This window comes from Erpetoichthys calabaricus, chromosome 5 (genome assembly GCF_900747795.2).
Source record: "Erpetoichthys calabaricus chromosome 5, fErpCal1.3, whole genome shotgun sequence".
Taxonomy (NCBI): Eukaryota; Metazoa; Chordata; class Cladistia; order Polypteriformes; family Polypteridae; genus Erpetoichthys; species Erpetoichthys calabaricus.
In genome coordinates, this window is record NC_041398.2 from 103,006,812 (window position 1) to 103,028,895 (window position 22,084).

A 22,084-nucleotide genomic window follows, 5' to 3' on the forward strand; every position below is an offset into this window, starting at 1 on the left:
TGTCCTTTTGCCACTTCGTGTCTCTGCCGCTCGCGTTGTGAAGGGGGGTGGGTTAGGGTGGCTGAACGCACGCTAAGGAGAAGTGGTCTGATCATCTGCTGGCTTTCTGCTGCTGGCGAGTTGCGTGTTTTGTTTGTCGCTTGTCGTTTTAAGAATTGGGAGCACATGAAGCGTGTCTGCCAAAAGCAATCCAACAACTGCTACGTTAGATGTCCGTGGATTTGTTTTAAATGCTGTCTCATTGCCTTGTCTCGCATGACGTTGTAAAAAAAATACTTATCCTTTATTTCCAGCCCTGGGCGTGGTTAAATATTTCTCGCAGGACATATAACGCTGCTCACGTTGCGGGGGGCAGCTGAACGCACGCAAGGAAAAGTGGTTGAATCATCTGCTGGCTTTCTACTGCTGGCAAGCTGCATGTTTTGCTTGTCGCTTGTCGTTGTTTTAAGAGCTGGGAGCAAGTCAAAGTTTCTCTCGTGGGACTTCAAATTGTCTTCCAAGAAGATCACGTCTAGTCTCCCTCCCAAAGATTTTTTTTATAATAGAGAGATCGTTAATAGAAATTTACAAGCTACAAGCATGTTTTGTTTATTGTAAAAGACACCTGTATTTAAAGTCGGTATACGTTATGAAATATATTAGAAGCGAGTGTAAGGCTGTGTCAGCGTGCATCTGCAAAGGAAAAAAGGTTACGGATTACATTTTCCTTCCATGTTTTAAAGGAAAGAAAGATCTAATGCTCACTTTGGCTGTATAGATTTCATTATGTGTACAACTGTAAAAAGGAAAATGTAGGTAATATGTATAGGGGAAAGAGGGAACAAAACCTGGGCATATGAAATGGAGAAATTTAAAGTGTTTTTGGTCTCTTCCCAGTTTTCAGTCTCTTCCTTCATCTCCTGTGATGGCAGCATTTTCTCACTCACTCTCACCTTTTCTCCTTTTGTCTATCCTGGCTTTGTTACTTCCTTCCGCCTATATACTGTATGATATATGGTTTTTTCCTTGTCTATTGCTCATCTAATGATGCTTAAACAGCCAAGATGCACTGTGTTTAACCTTCTTTCCTATTTAGTGTGGAAATAACCTTTAACCTTTTTTCCCTATATTAAGAGTAAGTTCATAAAGAACTAAAAAAAAAAAAAACTGATTAGCCTTAAAGTTTGTCCAAAGTGTCCAGCTCAGCATCAGTAAATTTAAATGTGTATAGTGAGGCCTATGGCTATTTTATAAACTTTATCAGATGGTTAATATGCACTTGCTAATAAAATATTTGGCAAATAGAAAGTGACCTGTCTTTGGGGGTCCAGAAAAACTGGTCACACTGCAGTATAGGTCCTCTGTGCATTAATTACATGTATCATTTGAAAGCTTTTTCTCTGAAATGTTCTGGAATAAAAATTGATCTTTTTTTTTAAAGAGTTACAGAGTCAAGAGTTCTAAAGGTGCAGTGGAGCAGGTTGATGCAGATATTTCTTCATGAATTGTTTAAACTGAGGAAATGTATGACAGAGATGATAACTTTGTAATTAAACTGGAGAAGGAGGTTTCATGTTTTTTTGGCATTTGATAAAACGCTAGAATGCTGATTTGGATTTTAGGAGAATTCGTTATAGACTGACCTTCTTAAAACAGTACTGCTTTGATAAAAGAAAGTGAGTAGAAATTCAAGTGTTAGAAAAAATAAAAGGTCTAAAGGCTGGTTTAGTGATGTTGAACAAAAGGCAGTGAGAGAGCAAGTCTTGGACGTAATTTTAGCAGAAAGCACAATTACTCAGTTTTTTTCTGGATTGTGAAAACTATTTAGTTTTATATTTCTGTACTACTTGTCAGTTTTAGCTGTTTGACCAGCAATACATACTTGTGCAATGTGTTAAAGGTCTGCAATGTACTTTTTTGTACTGGTCCTGCCAATGTTTCATCCTGCTGCTATCAAAATTCCATCCCATTCTGACCTGCTTTTCCCTGTGTCTGCCAAAGGTTCCGTTCCCAACCACATTTCTGCTTTCTCTTTTAACAGGCACTTGCATTTGGTACACAATCTAAGTAGATTGTAAAAACAATCTACAAGGGGGGGGGGGCAAAATCTGTTCAGACTTTTTTTACTTTTTATCAATACAATCAGTTATTTTCAAAAAATTATTAGACGGATGAATAGGTAAAGAGTGACCAGACATCCCACTATTTCCTAAAAATGGTCTCTTTTTGAGACCTTACAGTACACTGCTCCACAGTTTACAAATGAAACAATTCTGACGTGACTAAAGTACACATTACATACTTTAATTAAATGGTATTCACATACTTTTTTTTTTTTTTGTACATGGTCCCCCCGTTTCAAATCTGCATCGAGTGGGTTTCATTACACTATTAGCTCATGAACTAGACTTCTTGAATGTGGGCTGTTTTGGTTAGGTGTGTGGATATTCTAAGACCCTGGCCCATAGCTTTCCTAGAATGTGTCCGTTGAAAGATAGTACTAAAAATACTTTGACAGTATTTCATATAAAATAAACAACCACTTCAGTCTTTAACTATAATGTATTGGAAAGTAGCAGAGCAGGGACCTCTTATTTTACTAGTGCACAATGCTTTCTTACTTAATGCCCTTAATGGCTGCTCATTTGCCTTGCCCAAATTACAATATGTACCATTCACCTGGTTTTTGTACTTTAGACACAAGAAGAAAATTTGTGCCAGCTATAAATGAAGTTTTGGAGGCTCTAGTGGAAAAGCATTAAGAATATTAAAAATAGAAATTTTGTTAAAAAAATAAATAAAAAAAGTGTCAGTAATTTGTTTGTAGTTTAACTTTATCCAAGCAGTTTTTCACTTAATAAGCACCTTGCCATTTTTCTTAGTTTTACGGTCTCATAACTAAGCAAAACTAATTATGAATGTATAAAACAATGCCATATGACTTTTTTCTTCTTCTCCTAGAAGAAAAGCTAAGTATCAAGAAATCTGACGGATCTCAATCTCCTGAACTTGTAGCATCTCCTTCATCTAAAGATCAAGTGGAAATGTAAGTCTATGTGCACATCATATATGTAAAAGCCCAACACTTTATATTGGTCACTAATGTTTCAGATGTATCAGGTAGTAATGTGATAGCTCAAATGCAATATAAATATGCTGTTTTCAGCTCAGCACTAATTCAGCTGCCTTAGTGCACCTTTTAAAAATCAAGAGTGATTAAAAAATAATTTAAATCAATTCTCATACAATTCTACTTAATTTCATATCTTTTTATGCTGAGTTAACTTTTTACCCCATCAGATTATGAGACATGCTTTGCTTTCACTCTAGAAAGGCCTCCCACAACTTTTTTTTTTAAAACTCGGGCTCAGGGTTCAGTAAACTAATTTTGTTAGTCTGGCAAGTAGTTGGCATTTTTTGCAAATATGACTGTGAGACATGCTTTGCTTTCACTCTAGAAAGGCCTCCCACAACTTTTTTTTTTTTTTTTTTAAACTCAGGCTCAGGGTTCAGTAAACTAGTTTTGTTAGTCTGGCAAATAGTTAGCACCTTTTGCAAATATGACTGTAGTTTGGTAATGTGACTTTACATTTAGTACTGGGTAGATTGGGTATGTGCCCCATGCCAGCTGTTTACAAACTGGACCAGTTAGGCAATAATAGCAGTCTGGCATCAGGTGTGCAATATATACTTTGAGAGCGAGAGGGAGACCTTAATATTTGAGGATATACAATGAGAAATATGAAAACATACCTATCTAGTGTGTTTGGATGGGTGTTGGAGGTAGTGGGTTCTCTGCCTTCTAATTTGTCTCAGAAATGTGGCTGAGTGTTTAGATAAAGATTCATTCAGGATTCTTTATTTGTCACATACACAGTTAGTTACACAAGTACAACATTTAGTGAAATGTTCCCTGATCAGCCATGAGACTGTATAATAGTTAACAAGTAGATTATATTAAATTAGATTAAAAAAGAACACTTTAAATTAAAAGACATTTCTAAAAAGTGATTTTAAAAGGGTAGAATTAAGGTGATACAATATGTAAAAAGTCTATTTCCAAATAAGCATTATAATTATAAACAAGATCTGAAAAGTGTGTAAATGTTATAGAATAAAATATCTCTACTGTAAGCGCAGTTTGCTGGTTAATGTAAAAACTTAAACGACATGGTGGCATCATTTGTATCAAAGTCAGTGCTTATGTCTAAAAGCGTAATAATGGTACCATTGGAGGATATTTGGAATATAAATTACAACATGAGTAAAATTGTGTATGTGCTTTGAGTAGGTAGAAGTCAAGTGTTTACCAGTACTGTTTTTTTGTTTTTTTTGTTCTTTAAGGTATAATTTAAGTTTCATGGTTACAATTTTCTCTGAAACTTTACAAAGGTAATATACTATAAGTTGGACTCTTAACATTTATATTCCCATAACTAATTATTTCTATGCTTAAGAATTCGGAGATAATACCATTTAATAACAATTTAACAAATAATGTCCATTAAAAAAGAAGGAAAACATAATTAGGTTAGGATTTTGTGTTAAGTTGCTATAATTCTTGCCAATTTGCAGCATCACGAATAACACTGTAACGAACATGGAGGTGAAAAGACTGTGACTCACACACACACTGAATGAGAGCAAGTACTGCACAATAACAGACAGTGAATGCTCCAGGTATTGTTCCTGCCTTGTACCCTATGCTTGCTGGTATAGGCCCCAGCTTTCCCATAACCCTGCTCAGGGTAAAGTGGGTTTAGAAAAAGGATGGAAAGATGCGTGATCCACAGCCATCTCTCTATTATAAAAAAAAATCCTGGGAGAGAAAGACTAGGGAGACGAGACGTGATCTTCATGTGAAGATCATGGAAGACACTTAAAAGACCCATGAGACGAAAGAGATTGGCCACGGAGCGTCTTGCGTGAACCTTAAACATGAAATTCTTGCAAGACACGCCCTACTTACAACCAATATCAAATAAGACCACGGGCAGCAAAACACTCAGTCGTGTAAAGGATTTGAGCACACACAGATCTAGGGCTCTCAGCGCATATAAAGCGTATAAGGACAATATGTTATAGATGACACGTCGACAACTAAGCGAAGAAGAAAGAGCAGTGCGGAGAAAAGAGACTCAGAAGCGTTGGAGAGAAAAAAATACAAAATTGGTGCAAATTCAAGTGGAATTGAAAAAAAGCACGTCCAATCGGACTCAGAATTAAAAGAAAGAGTAAAAAACAAAGTAGAACTTCATAAAGACGTTCAAAAACGTTGGCGCTATACACATGCAGAGCAGGTTTGAGATTATGAAAGCAGTGGAATTCGAAAGGCTCAAAAAAAACGGCGCAATACAAATGCAGAGAAAGTTAAAGAATATGAGAAAGTATCAAAAAAAAAAGTAAAGATTGCAGTAGCGCAAACAAACGGAAATTATTACTCGAAAAAAGGGAAAATAATCACCACGGACCAGATGTCATTAAAAAAAAAAGCAGGACAAAGCGAGGAATGGAGATCTAATATATGGACATAGGTGATATGTCAGAAGTATGTAAATATTGTAAGGCTTTGAAGTTTAAGTATTTCAAAAATGGGGTTTACCTCACATGCATTTATTGGTTACTTTGCAAAAAAAAAAAAAAAAAAATATTACCTGCTGATGATGTAGATCATTGTCTGTGCTGAAATTCTAAACAGAGAAACCTATCCTAAATTGTGGTACAAAGTCGTTAAACACATGTCTCACGGACCACATTTAAAAGATTCAGCATTTTGGGACTTGAAAGATTCCAAATATTGTTTTTAACGAAGTTCCGAAATAAAAGTGAAACTAATGAAATAGCAACAATTCAAAGAAAAAAAAAATCTTAAGTGTGTATCTGGAAAACCAAACACGGGGGTTGGCGAGCAGAGCAAGCAGGGGAGAAGCCCCCTCTTAATTTTATATGAATCACATTCTGGTAACAGAAAACACTGCATTAAGTAACTTTTACTGAAACTATCCACAGCTGTTCTTTTGGGACAGAAACGAAAAAGATGTTCAGTTTTCCAGTGTCTTAAGTTGTCTTCCACATGCCCTGTCTCCTCTCCATGATTCCCTCCTTCCTGAATCCCCTGACCCTTATCTTTTATCTTTATTTATCTAATACCTGCCTTCTTGAGTCTTCCTGGACTTGTAAAATGTATCAAGAATGTTCCATGGGTACATGTAATGTAAAAACTCCGCATACTTGTGTGACCCATTCATATGAAGTTTGTGTTTTAGGTATGTGTTCAACAATTCTTGCATTTCCTGTCATCCTACATTTACATAGATCATTATAGTGTGCCTCACACCCAGATGTAGAGCTTTGAGCTGGGAGAACTTTTCTCCCCAAGTTGGGCTTCGTTGAGAGGGAGGTGTTTGGGGGGTTCAGGGATAGCAGGCTCTTGCTGCTTGTGCTGATCGGCACATTTGCCAAACAAAAGACGCTGATGGAGAGGTGCGAAGGAATTTAAGGTGACCTAGGATTACAAGTTTTTTCGTAGGCCTCAGGGATTCTGGTATTAACTGCAATTGTCTTTTCTTTTTTGAGGAACAACCTCTTAGCTTTGATAGCCCTGTGGGCAAATAATGTGGCTACTCCCCATACAGGTGCCTTAATTTTCAATGTATTATTTCAATCAGTCTAGATATGAAGAGAGAGTACAGAAATTTAAAGGCAATGTGGTATTTATTATTAAGAAGAAAGTATAAAAGAAAATATAGATAGAAAGTCTGGATATATATAGTCATGTCATTATCCAACCCGCTGCAAAGAATGTCAATTATTGGAAACTGTTGCGGAGCAGTTTTTCATCTAGCAATGTTCCTCATGAGGTGCTTTTGCTTACGATCAGATAAAAACAGTTGTTTCAGTCTACGCTTCGAACGTCACCTTCACACTCTCTTACCCTTTTAGTTGTTGCTGATGTCATTTTTTCTTTTCTTGTTTTGTTCCCTTGGACAAGTCATATTTATATTAAAATTCCACTTTGGGACATGTAATATTATACACACTTGATTGGCTGGCTGTTAGTATTATGGATGTCTTCACTCAAACTCCTTGATCTTTTAGTACTTCCACACTCCTTCTTTTCCCAAGCTGTAAACCAGTGTGGTAATTCCTAGTCCCACAGCTTCCACCTGTTTGCAGGTTATCAAGTATTTTTGAGTCTTCTGCTTTGTTAATTTAAAGGTTTTAAGGTGGTTGGTTACTGGTACAATTCATGAAAAGAAGATGCTTTGATGTTACTTGCCCTGCAAGAGGTTCGGTAATTCAGTTCATCTTCTTTGTATGAGCAAAAAATAAAATATAAGTATGTGTAATTTAAAATCAAGGCCACTACAAGTAGTACAATTGTTTTAACATTTTTAAGTTTCCCCACTGTACATCATTTGGATGACTTTCCTTTAAATACAAACAAAAAATAGTTTTTTAATCTCCCTGATATAATTGTAGAGGATTCAAAGGTAGTAATCAGTAAAATAAATGCTTGCAGAAAAATAAATGCTTGCAACTGTAATTCCATTTACTTTATCACAGACACTATACAAATAGCAGTGGAACTGTTAAATATAAATATGTAACTACAAATACATAGACTCAAATAAAATTATAATTTAGAATGAATGTAAATTTCAAAATTAAAACAAACTGTTAATTTATTGGGTGTAGGCTGCAATTCCATTTCAGTCATGCTATTCAAGTTTACTTCACTCAGGTCTCAGGACTTGAGCCCACATCCTCTGCATTAAGTGCAAGCTTTTTTGTTATTTGATGTACAACTGAGAAAGCCAAAATAAGAATTGGTTTCTGTTTTTCTACATTGTGTCTGATACTGCCTGGATAAACTTTTATCTTCCTTGATTCTTGTGTTGTAATAGACAAATAGACATTCATCAGCCACTTTATTAGGTACACCTTGCTAGTACTGGGTTGGACCCCCTTTTGCCTTCAGAACTGCCGTAATTCTTTGTGGCTTTGATTCAACAAGGTCTTGGAAGCACTCCTTAGGGATTTTAGCCCATATTGACATGGTAAAGTTGTGCAGTTGCTGCAGATTTTTCAGCTGTCCATCCATGATGTGAATCTCCTGTTCCATCACATCATAAAGGTGTTTTGTTGGATTGAGCCTGTGGAGGCCATTTAAGTACAGTGAACACATTATGTTCAAGAAACAGTTTTGAGACGATTTGAGCTTTGTGATATGGCACATTATCCTGCTGGAAGTAGCCATCAGAAAATGGGTACACTGTGGTCATAAAGGGATTGACATGGTCAGCAACAATACTCAGGCAGGCTGTGACATTTAAATGATGCTCAGTTGGTACTAAGGGGCCCAAAGTATGCCAAGAAAATATCCCCCATACCATTACAACAATGACAACCTGAACCATTGATACAAGGCAGTATGGATCCATGCTTTCATGTTGGTGATGCCAAATTCTGACCAGAAATTGAGGTTTATCAGACCAGTCAATATACAGTGCATCCAGAAAGTATTCACAGCGCATCACTTTTTCCACATTTTGTTATGTTACAGCTTTATTCCAAAATGGATTAAATTCATTTTTTTCCTCAGAATTCTACACACAACACTCCATAATGACAACGTGAAAAAAGTTTACTTGAGGTTTTTGCAAATTTAGTAAAAATAAAAAAACTAAGAAATCACATGTACATAAGTATTCACGACCTTTGCTCAATACTTTGTCGATGCACCTTTGGCACCAATTACAGCCTCAAGTCTTTTTGAATATGATGCCACAAGCTGTGGCACACCTATCCGTGGCCAGTTTCGCCCATTCCTCTTTGCAGCACCTCTCAAGCTCCATCAGGTTGGATGGGAAGCGTCAGTGCACAGCCATGAGAAATGTTCAGTCGGATTCAAGTCTGGGCTCTGGCTGGGCCACTCAAGGACATTCCCAGAGTTGTCCTGAAGCTACTCCTTTGATATCTTGGCTGTGTGCTTAGGGTCGTTGTCCTGCTGAAAGATGAACCGTCGCCCCAGTCTGAGGTCAAGAGCGTTCTGGAGCAGGTTTTCATCCAGGATGTCTCTGTACATTGCTGCAGTCATCTTTCCCTTTATCCTGACTAGTCTCCAAGTTCCTGCCGCTGAAAAACATCCCCACAGCATGATTCTGCCACCACCATGCTTCACTGTAGGGATGGTATTGGCCTGGTGAGGAGCGGTGCCTGGTTTCCTCCAAACGTGATGCCTGGCATTCACACCAAAGAGTTCAATCTTTGTCTCATCAGACCAGAGAATTTTCTTTGTCATGGTCTAAGAGTCCTTTAGGTGCCTTTTGGCAAACTCCAGGCGGGCTGCCATGTGCCTTTTATTAAGGAGTGGCTTCCGTCTGGCCACTCTACCATACTGGCCTGATTGGTGGATTTCTGCAGAGATGGTTGTCCTTCTGGAAGGTTCTCCTCTCTCCATTCTCCTCTCTCCACAGAGGACCTCTGGAGCTCTGACAGAGTAACCATCGGGTTCTTGGTCACCTCCATGACTAAGGCCCTTCTCCCCTGATCACTCGGTTTAGATGGCCAGCCAGCTCTAGGAAGAGTCCTGGTGGTTTTGAACTTCTTCCACTTAAGGATGATGGAGGCCACTGTGCTCATTGGGACCTTCAAAGCAGCAGAAATTTTTCTGTAACCTTCCCCAGATTTGTGCCTCAAGACAATCCTGTCTCAGAGGTCTACAGACAATTCCTTTGACTTCATGCTTGGTTTGTGCTCTGAGATGAACTGTCAACTGTGGGACCTTATATAGACAGGTATGTGCCTTTCCAAATCATGTCCAATCAACTGAATTTACTACAGGTGGACTCCAATTAAGCTGCAGAAACATCTCATGGATGATCAGGGGAAACAGGATGTACCTGAGCTCAGTTTTGAGCTTCATGGCAAAGGCTGTGAATACTTATGTACATGTGATTTCTCAGTTTTTTTATTTTTAATAAATTTGCAAAAACCTCAAACTTTTTTCACGTTGTCATTATGGGGTGTTGTGTGTAGAATTCTGAGGGGAAAAAATGAATTTGATCCATTTTGGAATAAGGCTGTAACATAACAAAATGTGGAAAAAGTGATACGCTGTGAATATTTTCCGGATGCACTGTAATTTACCATTTGACCATTGATTGTTAAAAATAGTATTCTTATATGCCAAGACTTACTTCTGCTGTTTAGATGTAATGAAAATTTGTTGCAGATTAAAAATAAATAAAAATTTAACATTCAACAAAAATGTAATTTGTGCTGGTTTGTACACATGTGCTTTCTCAGTTTTTTTTATTTTTAATAAATTTGCAGAAATCTCAAGTAAACTTTTTTCATGTTGTCATTATGGGATGTTGTGTGTAGAATTCTGAGGAAAAAAATGAATTTAATCCATTTTGGAATAAGGCTGTAACATAACAAAATGTGGAAAAAGTGATGCCCTGTGAATACTTTCCGGATGCACTGTAACGTTTTTCCAATTTTCTGATGTCCAATTCTGGTGAACCCATATGAATTGTAGCCTCAGTTACCTGTTTGTAGCTGACAAGAATGGCACCTGTTGTGGTTTTCATCTGCTGGAAGGTTCAATATATTGTACATCCAGAGATGCTCTCCTGCATACCTTGGTTGTAACGACTGGTTAATTGAGTTATTATTGCCTTTCTTTCAGCTCAAACCAGTCTGGCCATTCTCCTCTGACTTCTGGCATGAACAAGGCATTTTTGCCCAGGGAATTGCCACTCACCTGATATTTTCTATTTTTTGGACCATTCTCCATAAACCTGAAGAGATAGTTATGTATGACAATACCAGTAGATCAGCAGTTTCTGAAATATACAGAGCAGCCCGTCTGGCAAAAACAACCATACCACTTTCAAAGTCACTTATATCACCTTTGCTCCCCATTCTGATGCTTGGATTGAACTTCAGCAGGTGGTCTTGACAATGTCTACACTAATAAAGTGCCCGGTGAGTGCATATGCTGACTCTGTGCGTGTATATGTTTGTGTGCTAATGCTACCAGCCTTGATCAGATGGTCATGTTCAGATTAAGCTCCGGCGCCTTTGACTATAAATGGATGCCAGGATGAAACCCACTTTTAATTTAAAAAATTTTTTATTCCAGTCAGCACAGATAAGGAAAAGCTCAGATGGTATCACAGTCTCTGCGAAATTCAGGAACTCTCTCTCTCTCTCTCTCTTTCTCTCTGTATGTCAAATCTGCTCTGAGAATATTAATTACAGTCACTGGCAGCATGATGGAGAGTAATCATTTTTGTGTCTAAAAAATAATTGTATATATTTAATATACTCATATATATATATTCACGGCATTCGTAGTCTGAATCACAATCTGATTGTATGGGTGGTTACCTACCAGGAAACGCTTGTGGTTGGTCAACAAGTCGGCTAACATCTGCCACGATGCCCTCAGTTGTGAGAAGCAGATCAGAGAATGGTTGAAATAGTTTACTGTCATATAACTTATAACTGGAGAGACTTCCCCAGTACTAAAGAATCATCAGGTTCCCAAAAAAAGTGATACTGTGTCTTCGAGAGTGCTGTAGCCATTGCATTCTGCATATCACCACCAGGTCTAGTTGTGTTGGATTGGGGCACCAAATGTAGGAATTGGGCTTACATTAATTCCTGTGTAGGCTTCTGGTCATTTGATTCTTGGCATAGGATAAGCAATAAAGTCATCAAAAAATTATTGTTTGCAGTTTATCTACCTTGTGTTAAATTGCATTATTTAAAATATACATCTATATTAGGATAATACCTTAGGATGTATTTATAAATATTAATACCAAGTGAAAGTGGTATCCATTATGTTAATTAGGATGCTCAATTCAGTAGCTAAATAAAAAGTACAATCTCAAAATGAAAACAAAATTACAATTATTTCAGTTTACTCCTCTGCTAATAAACAAACTTGGAATATTTTGAAAACACACCCCAAAAAAAAATACAAAAGGCTGCTGTTTTTATTTAACAAAGTGTAGGCAGTACATGAAATCGATGGAGAGCTTACATTGCATGGATGTGTCACTTCTGGAGTAATGTAAATTAGTGGTTAGTGACCACTGACGAAGTAGGATACAAACTAAGTAGCTGAAATTGTGTTTTACAATGTGGGAAGTCGTTGCAGCTCTATCCCCCTACTGCTTGTCTGCTCAAACGATATACAGTGTAACAACAATAGATCGCATAACTGCAATTATATATAGTGGGTACGGAAAGTATTCAGACCCCCTTCAATTTTTCACTCTTTGTCATATTGCAGCCATTTGCTAAAATCATTTAAATTAATTTTTTCCCTCATTAATGTACACACAGCACCCCCCATATTGACAGACAAAAAAAAGAATTTTTGAAATTGTTGCAGATTTATTAAAAAAGAAAAACTGAAATATCACATGGTCCTAAGTATTCAGACCCTTTGCTCAGTATTTAGTAGAAGCACCCTTTTGAGCTAATACAGCCATGAGTCTTCTTGGGAAAGATGCAACAAGTTTTTCACACCTGGATTTGGGGATCCTCTGCCATTCCTCCTTGCAGGTCCTCTCCAGTTCTGTCAGGTTGGATGGTAAACGTTGGTGGACAGCCATTTTTAGGTCTCTCCAGAGATGCTCAATTGGGTTTAAGTCAGGGCTCTGGCTGGGCCATTCAAGAACAGTCACAGAGTTGTTGTGAAGCCACTCCTTCGTTATTTTAGCTGTGTGCTTAGGGTCATTGTCTTGTTGGAAGGTAAACCTTCGGCCCAGTCTGAGGTCCTTAGCACTCTGGAGAAGGTTTTTGTCCAGGATATCCCTGTACTTGGCCGCATTCATCTTTCCCTCGATTGCAACCAGTCGTCCTGTCCCTGCAGCTGAAAAACACTCCCACAGCATGATGCTACCACCGCCATGCTTCACTGTGGGGACTGTATTGGACAAGTGATGAGCAGTGCCTGGTTGTCTCCACACATACCGCTTAGAATTAAGGCCAACTCCCGCATGGAGTTTGCTAAAAGACACCTGAAGGACTCTGAGATGGTGAGAAATAAGATTCTCTGGTCTGATGAGACCAAGATAGAACTTTTTGGCCTTAATTCTAAGCGGTATGTGTGGTAAATATCCAAAAGGACAGAGACATCTGATGTTTGTCACATTCTCAAGTGTACACTGCAGGTGCTTTGAGCACGACTGTAATTATTTAGTCCATGTTGACTTAATTATGAAGAATAAACTTCACTGACAATAAAGTTGTTCTTCATTAATCCCCTGAAATACATCTTACTAGAACAATTTTGCATACCGTCCAGACTCCCATAAGCAGAAAAAGTAGTTTTGAAAGCAAGGTGAGTGACCATTGCAAACAAAGTAGGGTATAAATGTATTTTTATAACATAAGAAAAAATAAGGGAATAAGTCATAGTATTTTAAAAATTTATTGGTGCTTTAAAATGGTAATTTTTCAGAATAAAAAGCTGTTTGGAAGCCAACAGATCTCACTTTTGCTCAAGAACTAAGCCAGATGACTTGATACACTAATAAATGTTAGCCTGCCCATCAAAAATATAAGCTTTCTTTCTTTCTGCCATTTCTCAAACTTGTATGTATAAGTTTTGAATTGCAGCACATTCAGCAATTCTTTTTCTGTGGTTTTTGTTGCACTTATAAAGGACCAGTAATGATTACATAATAAAACGTCTTTCATTACAGTTCTGTGTAAAAGTAAACATTTCTGCTTTGTAAGGATATATAACATGAGGATTTCTTTGATGCGCACAACAAAATGTCTATTCATTTGACAAGTCCAAGTAGGCATTTTGGTAGGCTTATTTGCATATGAAGAGTTATTTCCTCAAGAGCTGGAGTAACATTTGCAGCTCTTTGCAGTTACATTTTGGGAGGAGGAACTGCCAGTTTGAAAATGCGCTATTGATTTGGGGACAAACACAGCAGAATGGCATTTATTTATTTACCAATAAAGTGTCTTATCAAGCAATCGCTGTAATGCAGAAGCAAGTCTGCATGTCTTAAAGTTAAACCTCTGCTCTTTCAAAAGTCAACATGTTAGGTATTTTAAACATCAGATTGAGCAACTATGTGCACTGCACGTTACTTTGAGAAGAAAACAAATGCTTGCATACTTACCAGTTTGTTAATAATTAACAAATAACTTTCAAATGCACATATGCAATGTATGAGCTACTTTTTAGTGCATTTCTCAAAATGCATCTTAAGCAGCATAAAGTTCTACTTTATTAGCCCTGCCCCTAAAGTCGCCTAGAAAAAAAGCATACTAATTCAGTTGAAAACTAAGTTGATTGGTAATCATATATTTTCATTGTTAGTTCTTCAGTAGAATGAAATAAATTTTTAAAGTGAACGTGACCTCATAATTTCATAACCAAATATGACAAAATGTATAAATGAGCACAAAATCAGATGCGTAATTTAAGTGAAGAAGCACCTTTTGTTCTTGTAGATGATACAACTGTGCTGCTGTTTACTTAGATACACAGCAGCCATTCAAACAGTGAGAAAAGCAAAAGTGGGATGATATATTGAAGAGAATATGTCTGGATATCACAATCTCTCTTTCAGACACACAGACCCTGCCTGGATATCCTGGTGGCAATTTGTAAATTCTTTGTGTATATTTTTAATTTATTTAATCTGTTAATTTTCTTCAGTCATTAAATGAAGTATTTTCATTCCAGTATGCATTAAAAATCCTACACTGCTTTGGAGTTTGCATGCTGTGTTTACATCACAAATATACTGTATAGGGAATAACTCAAGTATAATGCAATGCCCAAAAGCAGTCCACATGAAGATAGCAAATGCACATTTTTTTATATAGCTGTGCCAATATCGTGCTTTCCAGATGTTGTGGGTTTGCTGATGTGCTAGGTTCTCTTATTCTTTGGCCACTTTTTCAGGTTTAGTTACAGATGCAACAGGTGTATCACCTGCTAGCCATCCACCGCCAAACTTGCCATTTCTTGCCTGATGAAACACTGGAGAACACTGAGGGTACTCCCAGGGCAACTTGCCGCAATATTAGTTAAAAGGCACATTGAATGCAGAGAACTTTTACAGCAGGTGTAACAGGTATCTAAGAGCCTGGCTGTATGACATACCAGTTGCAGGCCACTGGTTTTTTTAAATAGTTTTTTGGATTCATGAGGAGGTTGGTCAGACACAGAATTCAATGGATGTCCTTTTGGATGGACTTCCTTTAGTGCTGACCTACTATCTCCATCCAAACATACCAACCTAACTTATCCTTCCCTTTTCTTCCCGCTTCTCCACATAACAAATTGCAACACAGAAATTGTCTCCCTGAAAGCAAAGATAACTGAAAGCCTAGAACACAGAGTCTTCAAAACATTTTAAGAACATAGAAATATTAACTTTGTAATTATTAACCGTCTAAATTATTTTAATTTACAAATGTTTCTATAAAATACCATACTATACATGCTATGTTGCATTTCATCATTAAACTACTGTAATCTCAGTATAAACCTTAGTAATCTCAATATTCAGAGAACTGTCATAGCATAACATAACATATTCTATGTGGTGACAACTGGCTGTGGATACAGTTGGTGCAGTAAAAGCCTGTTTAAAGAAAAACTTTGATTAATGCATAGGTCATTGAAAACGTAGCTTATGAAAGATTTAGTTACATTGGAATTTAAAAAGCACATTAACAATAATCTTTAAGATGAATTTTACAATGTTTTTAAGTATTACAGTGCTTTCGGGAAATGTAGCTTAATACTTCAACTTAATCAGTTTAATTCCTTCCCCATTGATTTCGATGTATGTATACTTTGACACATTCCCAAATATTTTTTGCATTTTCATGAAACTCAAGACGAAGCAAATTCAGCGAGGTTCTGTCATCACTGGTAAGATGCCATATTGTTTGCCCCACTACTCTGTCTTTGTAGGCAAGCTAGGCAGTTTATTTGCCATTAAGATCACAAAACAATACAGGACATGCTGATAATAAGTTAGTTTTATTTAAAGCAAAGGTCTTTGTTTGCCAGCACATATCTGTCATATTTTTAACCATTTCTTTCATATTAACAGTAGGTGAAGGAAAACATATTTTGTTTTCAGGATAGGAAATTATAGATTGCTACAGTGCAAACCAGAAATTTTGTATTTTCTATGTGATCTTCTGATATTAGGGTATTTTGTAGTAAACAAAATAGATTTTTTAAAATTTGAAACAAACTGTAAAGAATTGAAATGATCCTAATTTATAATGAATGCATGTCAGATATTGATATTGAATGTGTTTTTAAAGCAACACAGTGGGATGGGGTTGCAGGGGGTAAAATTTTAAGATTTTTTTTTTTTTCTTCAATATACAGATGTAAAACATTAACAGACATAAAACATTAACAGACATCAGTAAGGATAAAAATTATCCCCATTAACCTTCCCATTTTAACATGCTGGTTTTGAAAATTCATTTGACATATCTGAGATGGAATATACTATACAGTATGTGTCATGACCCTAAGAGAAGCAAGAAGCATATTAATGAGAGAACGAATGTGTATTTGTTCAGTTGCCATTGGGTAAATGATAGTGCTTTGTGTAGTCTGCATTTTGCAAAAACCTGTAGTATAGGATTTTTAAATTTTTTAAAAAAATTTTTTGTATTTTTTGTATTTTTTTTTGGATCTGACACTGAAACCGCTGTTCCTCTTCAGCATTCAGTGTTGGTTTTGTCAGACTCTGCCTCATAACTTCACAGAAAAAAGACAGATGTCAAATTCTTATAATTATGAATATTCCTCAACATCGTTCTGAATACTGCTTAAAATCAGAGGGGAAAAGCAGCAGATAATTATGCAATGCAATCAGTAAAACTGGTTGGAACAAAAACTGGCAGCCACAGGACTGAACCTGAAAACTACTGTCATAGATACTTACTGATAAATAGGAGGTGTTTTAGAAATTAATTTAGCACATGCAAAACTATTATATAATAATATCAGGTTTAAGATTAAATGATTATTATTTAATCGTTCGTCTAATCCTTATACAAATTAAACCATCTTTTTAAATGCCACACCATCATAGAGAAAGCAAGTAAGTATATCTACTTTTCAACAAATGGTGAAAGTTGCTGCACCCTTTTCCTGATTATTATTATTTGATTATATATATATATATATTTATTTATTTTTATTTTCAGGTATTACGAAGCTTTTCCACCGCTGTCTGAAAAAACTGTCTGTCTTCAGGAGATTATGACGGTCTGGAACAAGGCCAAAGCTTGCTCGTATTCAAGTTCATCTTCTTCATCTGCAGCTCCTCAGACAAGTACTGATACATCTTCTCCAAAAGACTGTAACAGTGAGGGTGAAGCCGTAAAAGAAAAAAACACTGAAACATGCAGTACATTAAGTGAACGAACCCAAATACGAAAGAGTAAGAAGGAAAAAGAGAACCGATACAGTAACACTATCATGGATGTTAGAGCTACTCATAATAAAAAACAGATAAGACATAGACCTGAAGCAAAACTGCGCCCGCGCTCATGGTCATCAGGCTCTAGTGAAGCTGGCTCCAGCTCCAGTGGAAATCAATATGAGCTTAAAACATCAATAAAATCTATAAAAGCAAGACACAAGACACGGGATGCAGGAAGAAACAAAAAGGGGAAGAATAACCAATTGAAGTTATCTTTAAAGGGTGTTGAAAAAGACGAAAGGAAAAGTGCATGTGGAAGTAGCAGCAGTAGTGGTTTTGCCAAGCAGCAGCTCTGCAAAAGAGGAAAAAGGCCTTTAAAAGAAATTAGAAAAGATACCAGCTATAGTGAGATAAAAGAATTTGGCCCTGAAAGTAGGAACAAAAAAGAATACAAAGAGGAACCATTGTGGTACACTGAACCAATTACTGAATATTTTGTTCCTTTCAGCAGTAAAAGCAAACTTGAGACAACGTACCGTAACAGGCTGGATTCACATGATGGTTTGTCTGTAGCTAGAGAAGTTGAAAATTTGTCTGAGTCGGTGCAAGGTATCTGCATCGCAAACAGCAGTTTTCAGAGAACATACCTCGCAGCAGGTACTTTCATTGATGGTCATTTTGTAGAAATGCCTGCTATTATAGATGAGGTCACAGACCTCAATGGGACCTCACACTGCCCTCAACAAGAGGATAGTAGAGATTTAGATGATAAGCATCTGTCTGAATTCACTCACTTCTATGAAGTGGACATTTATCAATCCATATTGGATCCTAGTGCCTCAAATTCATTACAAGAAAGTCGGATATTAAATATGATTCGACAAAAGAACAAAGAACATAGAGACTTTGAGGCAGAATGTTGTGTAGTGCTAGACGGACTAGAACTGCAAGGGGAAAGTGCAATAAGGACGGATTCACATTGTTCAGTTGGAGCAGATGGGTATTTCTTACAAGATATTGAAAGCATAGCTCAAGTATGGGAATGCTATTCATCTTCTACTTCTGATGAAATTGATGGAGAAAGTTTTGCAGGGGATTCTCCCATTCGTCTGTCCCCTATTTTGAATGATACAGTATTCAATGCAACCAGATTTTCTGAGAATCAGGAAGAAACCTTTTCAGAAGCCAATGATGTCTCTGGTTTAAACTCCTCTTGTTTCTCACTCTTTGAAGTGCAATATGACAACTCTGCTAATCCATTTCCTTGTGATTCTCTAGCTATTGGTCAGCAAAACACAGATTCAAACTGTATAGATTCCTTAGGAAATAAACAGTCCCGTCTGCTTATATGGACCAAAAATAGTGCCTTTGATGAAACTGAACACTGTTCGAATCTGTCCACACGAACTTGTAGCCCATGGTCACATTCAGAAGAAACTCGTTCAGATAATGAAACAGTCAACATTCATTTAGAGGAGTCAGCACAGTTTAGCATGGATGACATTAAGTGTATTGTCCCTAGCATCACATCCAAATACCTAGAAGATGATTTATTAGATTTTTTGCAAAAAGACACCTGTGAAGAAAAAGAAAGTACTTTAAGAGAAATGCCAGATTTGCCATTTAAAAAGACCTCTAAACTTGAGTCAGTATGTGGAATAAAATTGGAAAAAGATGAAAGCAAATCATTTGAAACATCAGCTCTATTTGTAGATAATATAAACCAACAGAATGATAACTACAGCTCAGGGATAATAAAGGACATTTGGACAAATATTAGGGAAGGAGATACAGCAGCAACATTAGAGGAGGGTGGAACAGAGGATTGTATATTTACTCCAGAGACAAACACATACTGTTGCTGTCTGGATATAGAAACAAAAACTGGTACTTTGCAGGTACCTCAAAAAAAGGCCGTTCAAAGGTCTGAATATCATTTATGGGATGGAAAAAAAGAACATTTGGAGGAAACAGCAGTTGTAAAAAATGAAATTTCAAATGTTGATGGTGGTGACTATACAACGCCGTCAAAGGCTTGGGATGTGAATCCTGATAAAGACAGCAATGCATTTATTCCTGGAGGAGTTTATGGAGAGCTGAAATCTTTCAATAGTGATGGTGACTGGGCAGTAATACAGCCAACTCACTCTCGGGGAAGTTTGTTGCAGTGTGCAGCTTCTGAAGTGGTGACTATTGCCGGCACTGATGTGTTTATGAACCCTGGGAACTGCTTTGCTCCTGGACACAAGCCCTTATGGAGACCCTTGGTTTCATTTGGGCAGTGTGACCATACAGTTAAAAGAGGAGATGGATTGAATAAGGGATTTTCTTTTATCTTCCATGAAGATTTACTAGGATCTTACAATAGTTTTCAAAATGATGATCCTGGGCTTGACTATTCTTTTTCCTCCTTTGACTTGAACAATCCATTTTCTCAAGTTCTCCATGTAGAATGCTCTTTTGAGCCAGAGGACATTGCAACTTTTAGCCCAGGATTTAAACCTAAGTCTATTTTGTGCTCGGATTCAGAAAGTGAAGCTTTCCATCCTCGAATATATGGTATCAATCGAACTCAGTATAGGGCTATTCGTATTTCGCCCAGGACTCACTTCCGTCCGATTTCTGCCTCTGAACTTTCACCAGGAGGAGGAAGTGAATCTGAGTTGGAGTCTGAAAAAGAAGAAGCTAGTCTTCCTATAGTCCTTCAGACAGATGTATTTGAAGATCCGCAAGCTGATCTCAAACCATTAGAGGAAGATGCTGAACGGGAGGGTCCGTTCTATGGCAAATCAGAGCTTGAATCTGGTAAATTTTTACCAAGGCTAAAGAAGTCCGGCATGGAAAAAAGTGCGCAAACATCGCTGGATTCTGCAGAAGGTTCAAGTATTCTTTTGCCAATCACAGAACAAGGTGCATACCTAAGTTGTGATGATAAAGCTTTAGCTGTTAAAACAGAAGGAGAAAGTTCAATCATAGACTATGGAACAGAGGAGCATTGTAAAAAGAGCGAAGAGACATGTAAATGTTTAACAGTTGGCCATGACCCTAAATACAAGAAGCCATTTGAATCTGCGGAGGATCTTGAAGAGGTAGGGTAAGATCCATTTCTAAAGTTAATTTTAACTTTTGGGTATTGCACAATATATTATTCTGGAATTTATTTGGTTTTTCCATTCTCTTTGAAACAATTGTCTTAGGTGTAGTAAGTGTCAGTTTATTTATTGGCATGTTCCTTGTTTCAGAGTGGACAGGTAATGAAAAGTTTTGAATGAGATTACAGGAGCATACTGAGTGTTTTTTGGGGGTAAAACACTTTTGCTTGAGTTATTTATTTAACACATGTAAGTGTTCCTATACGTTATCAGTCCTGCTTGTAGCCGATATATGTACAGAGCTTAGTAAAGGTTAGAAAGCAATGTAATTGATTATGTTTAGTTTGGTACAAATATGAATATATCCTGATTAGAATATCTTGTTTTAAAAAATGCACACCAACATTGATTTCTGTAGAAAAAGGATTTTGAAAACTGAAAAGTATGTTCAAGATTACTTAATTTCAGTAGTGCAACAAGTTTGAAATTTTTCTTAATAGCCTGATTTGTAGGGTTTGTTCTGATAACCTCTGTGGAGATAGTATTCAGTCAATGTAAATGTACGTTTTCTTTGGTTTGTCTTCATATAATTTTGGGAATTCCTTCATTTGATAAAATGATCCTACCACTATCATTATCTGGCAGGACATTACATTCTGTCATAAGGCTGCAAGGTTTGCATCTTGCAGATTTGAAACTGTGCCAAAAAGTTGTGAGCAAGTTGTGAAATATGTTTTCCAGTATGATTTCTTGTCATATAATGTTGACATCCTCAGGGCAACATCTTCAGTCATTGTGACATGTTCAGCAACATGATTTTGTAAAGATTGCCCATACACTACCTTAAAATCATTGTCAATCTCAGACATTTTGAATGTTTTGGCTGTTACAGAAGCCTGAGTATAAAGGCAGAAATGAACCCTTCATGTCCCTTAATATGACAGCATTTCAAACCACACCTCACGCACACAAGATGGTGCCTAGTGATTCTGCAAAATGTAATCAAAAAGTTTAAGTCTGATCCTGACAGGGGTATTCTACTGGGTAATTCCATGTTAAATCATCACACTTTTGGACCTCATTGTCACAGATTTTATTGAAACTTTGGTCATAGAGTAATCCATGGAACTGAAATTGCACGTAAGTTGTACAGAAATGGTTCTATCATTTTAAAGCTCATTTCTAGCTCAGTTTTGTGTAAATACTATGCTATCCCCAAAATAAACAAATACCATGTTATGACTGTGTGAAATAAAGAGACAATAACCGATTAAGGGTTGGGGTTTTTATGCCCCGTATACTGTAGATCAAAATAAAAAGGTCAAAAATTAGTTCACTGTAACTCAAAATTCGACAAAAACAGTAGGGAAGGACGGACATTTTATAACGGTGGACAGGTAATAACGAGTGAAGGATGCTGGGAAGTGGTGCGTTGGATTCTGGGAGTCTGACGTCATCATGGCTCGTCATTGTTTACATCTGCACCTGGAAGTGTGCGTTTTCTCGATATGTCCGGGCGCTCTTTACGGCTCCGCTGCTTCGGTCTTTCTGAGG

General features: G+C 37.0%; 1 protein-coding gene across 5 annotated transcripts in view; it reads left to right on the plus strand.

Annotated features, from left to right (window-relative positions):
- kiaa0232 (KIAA0232 ortholog) overlaps window positions 1-22,084 on the plus strand; it is a 150,336-nt gene that overhangs the window by 110,824 nt on the left and 17,428 nt on the right. For 3 of the 5 annotated variants that reach the window (XM_028801868.2, XM_028801869.2, XM_051928205.1), the window contains 2 exons: window positions 2,941-3,025; window positions 17,221-20,527. In XM_028801868.2, the coding sequence (XP_028657701.1) occupies window positions 2,941-3,025; window positions 17,221-20,527 (3,392 nt within the window). Of the gene's footprint in view, window positions 1-2,940; window positions 3,026-17,220; window positions 20,533-22,084 lie in introns of all 5 variants that reach the window. The other 2 variants (XM_028801871.2, XM_028801870.2) reach the window with 2 other exon arrangements.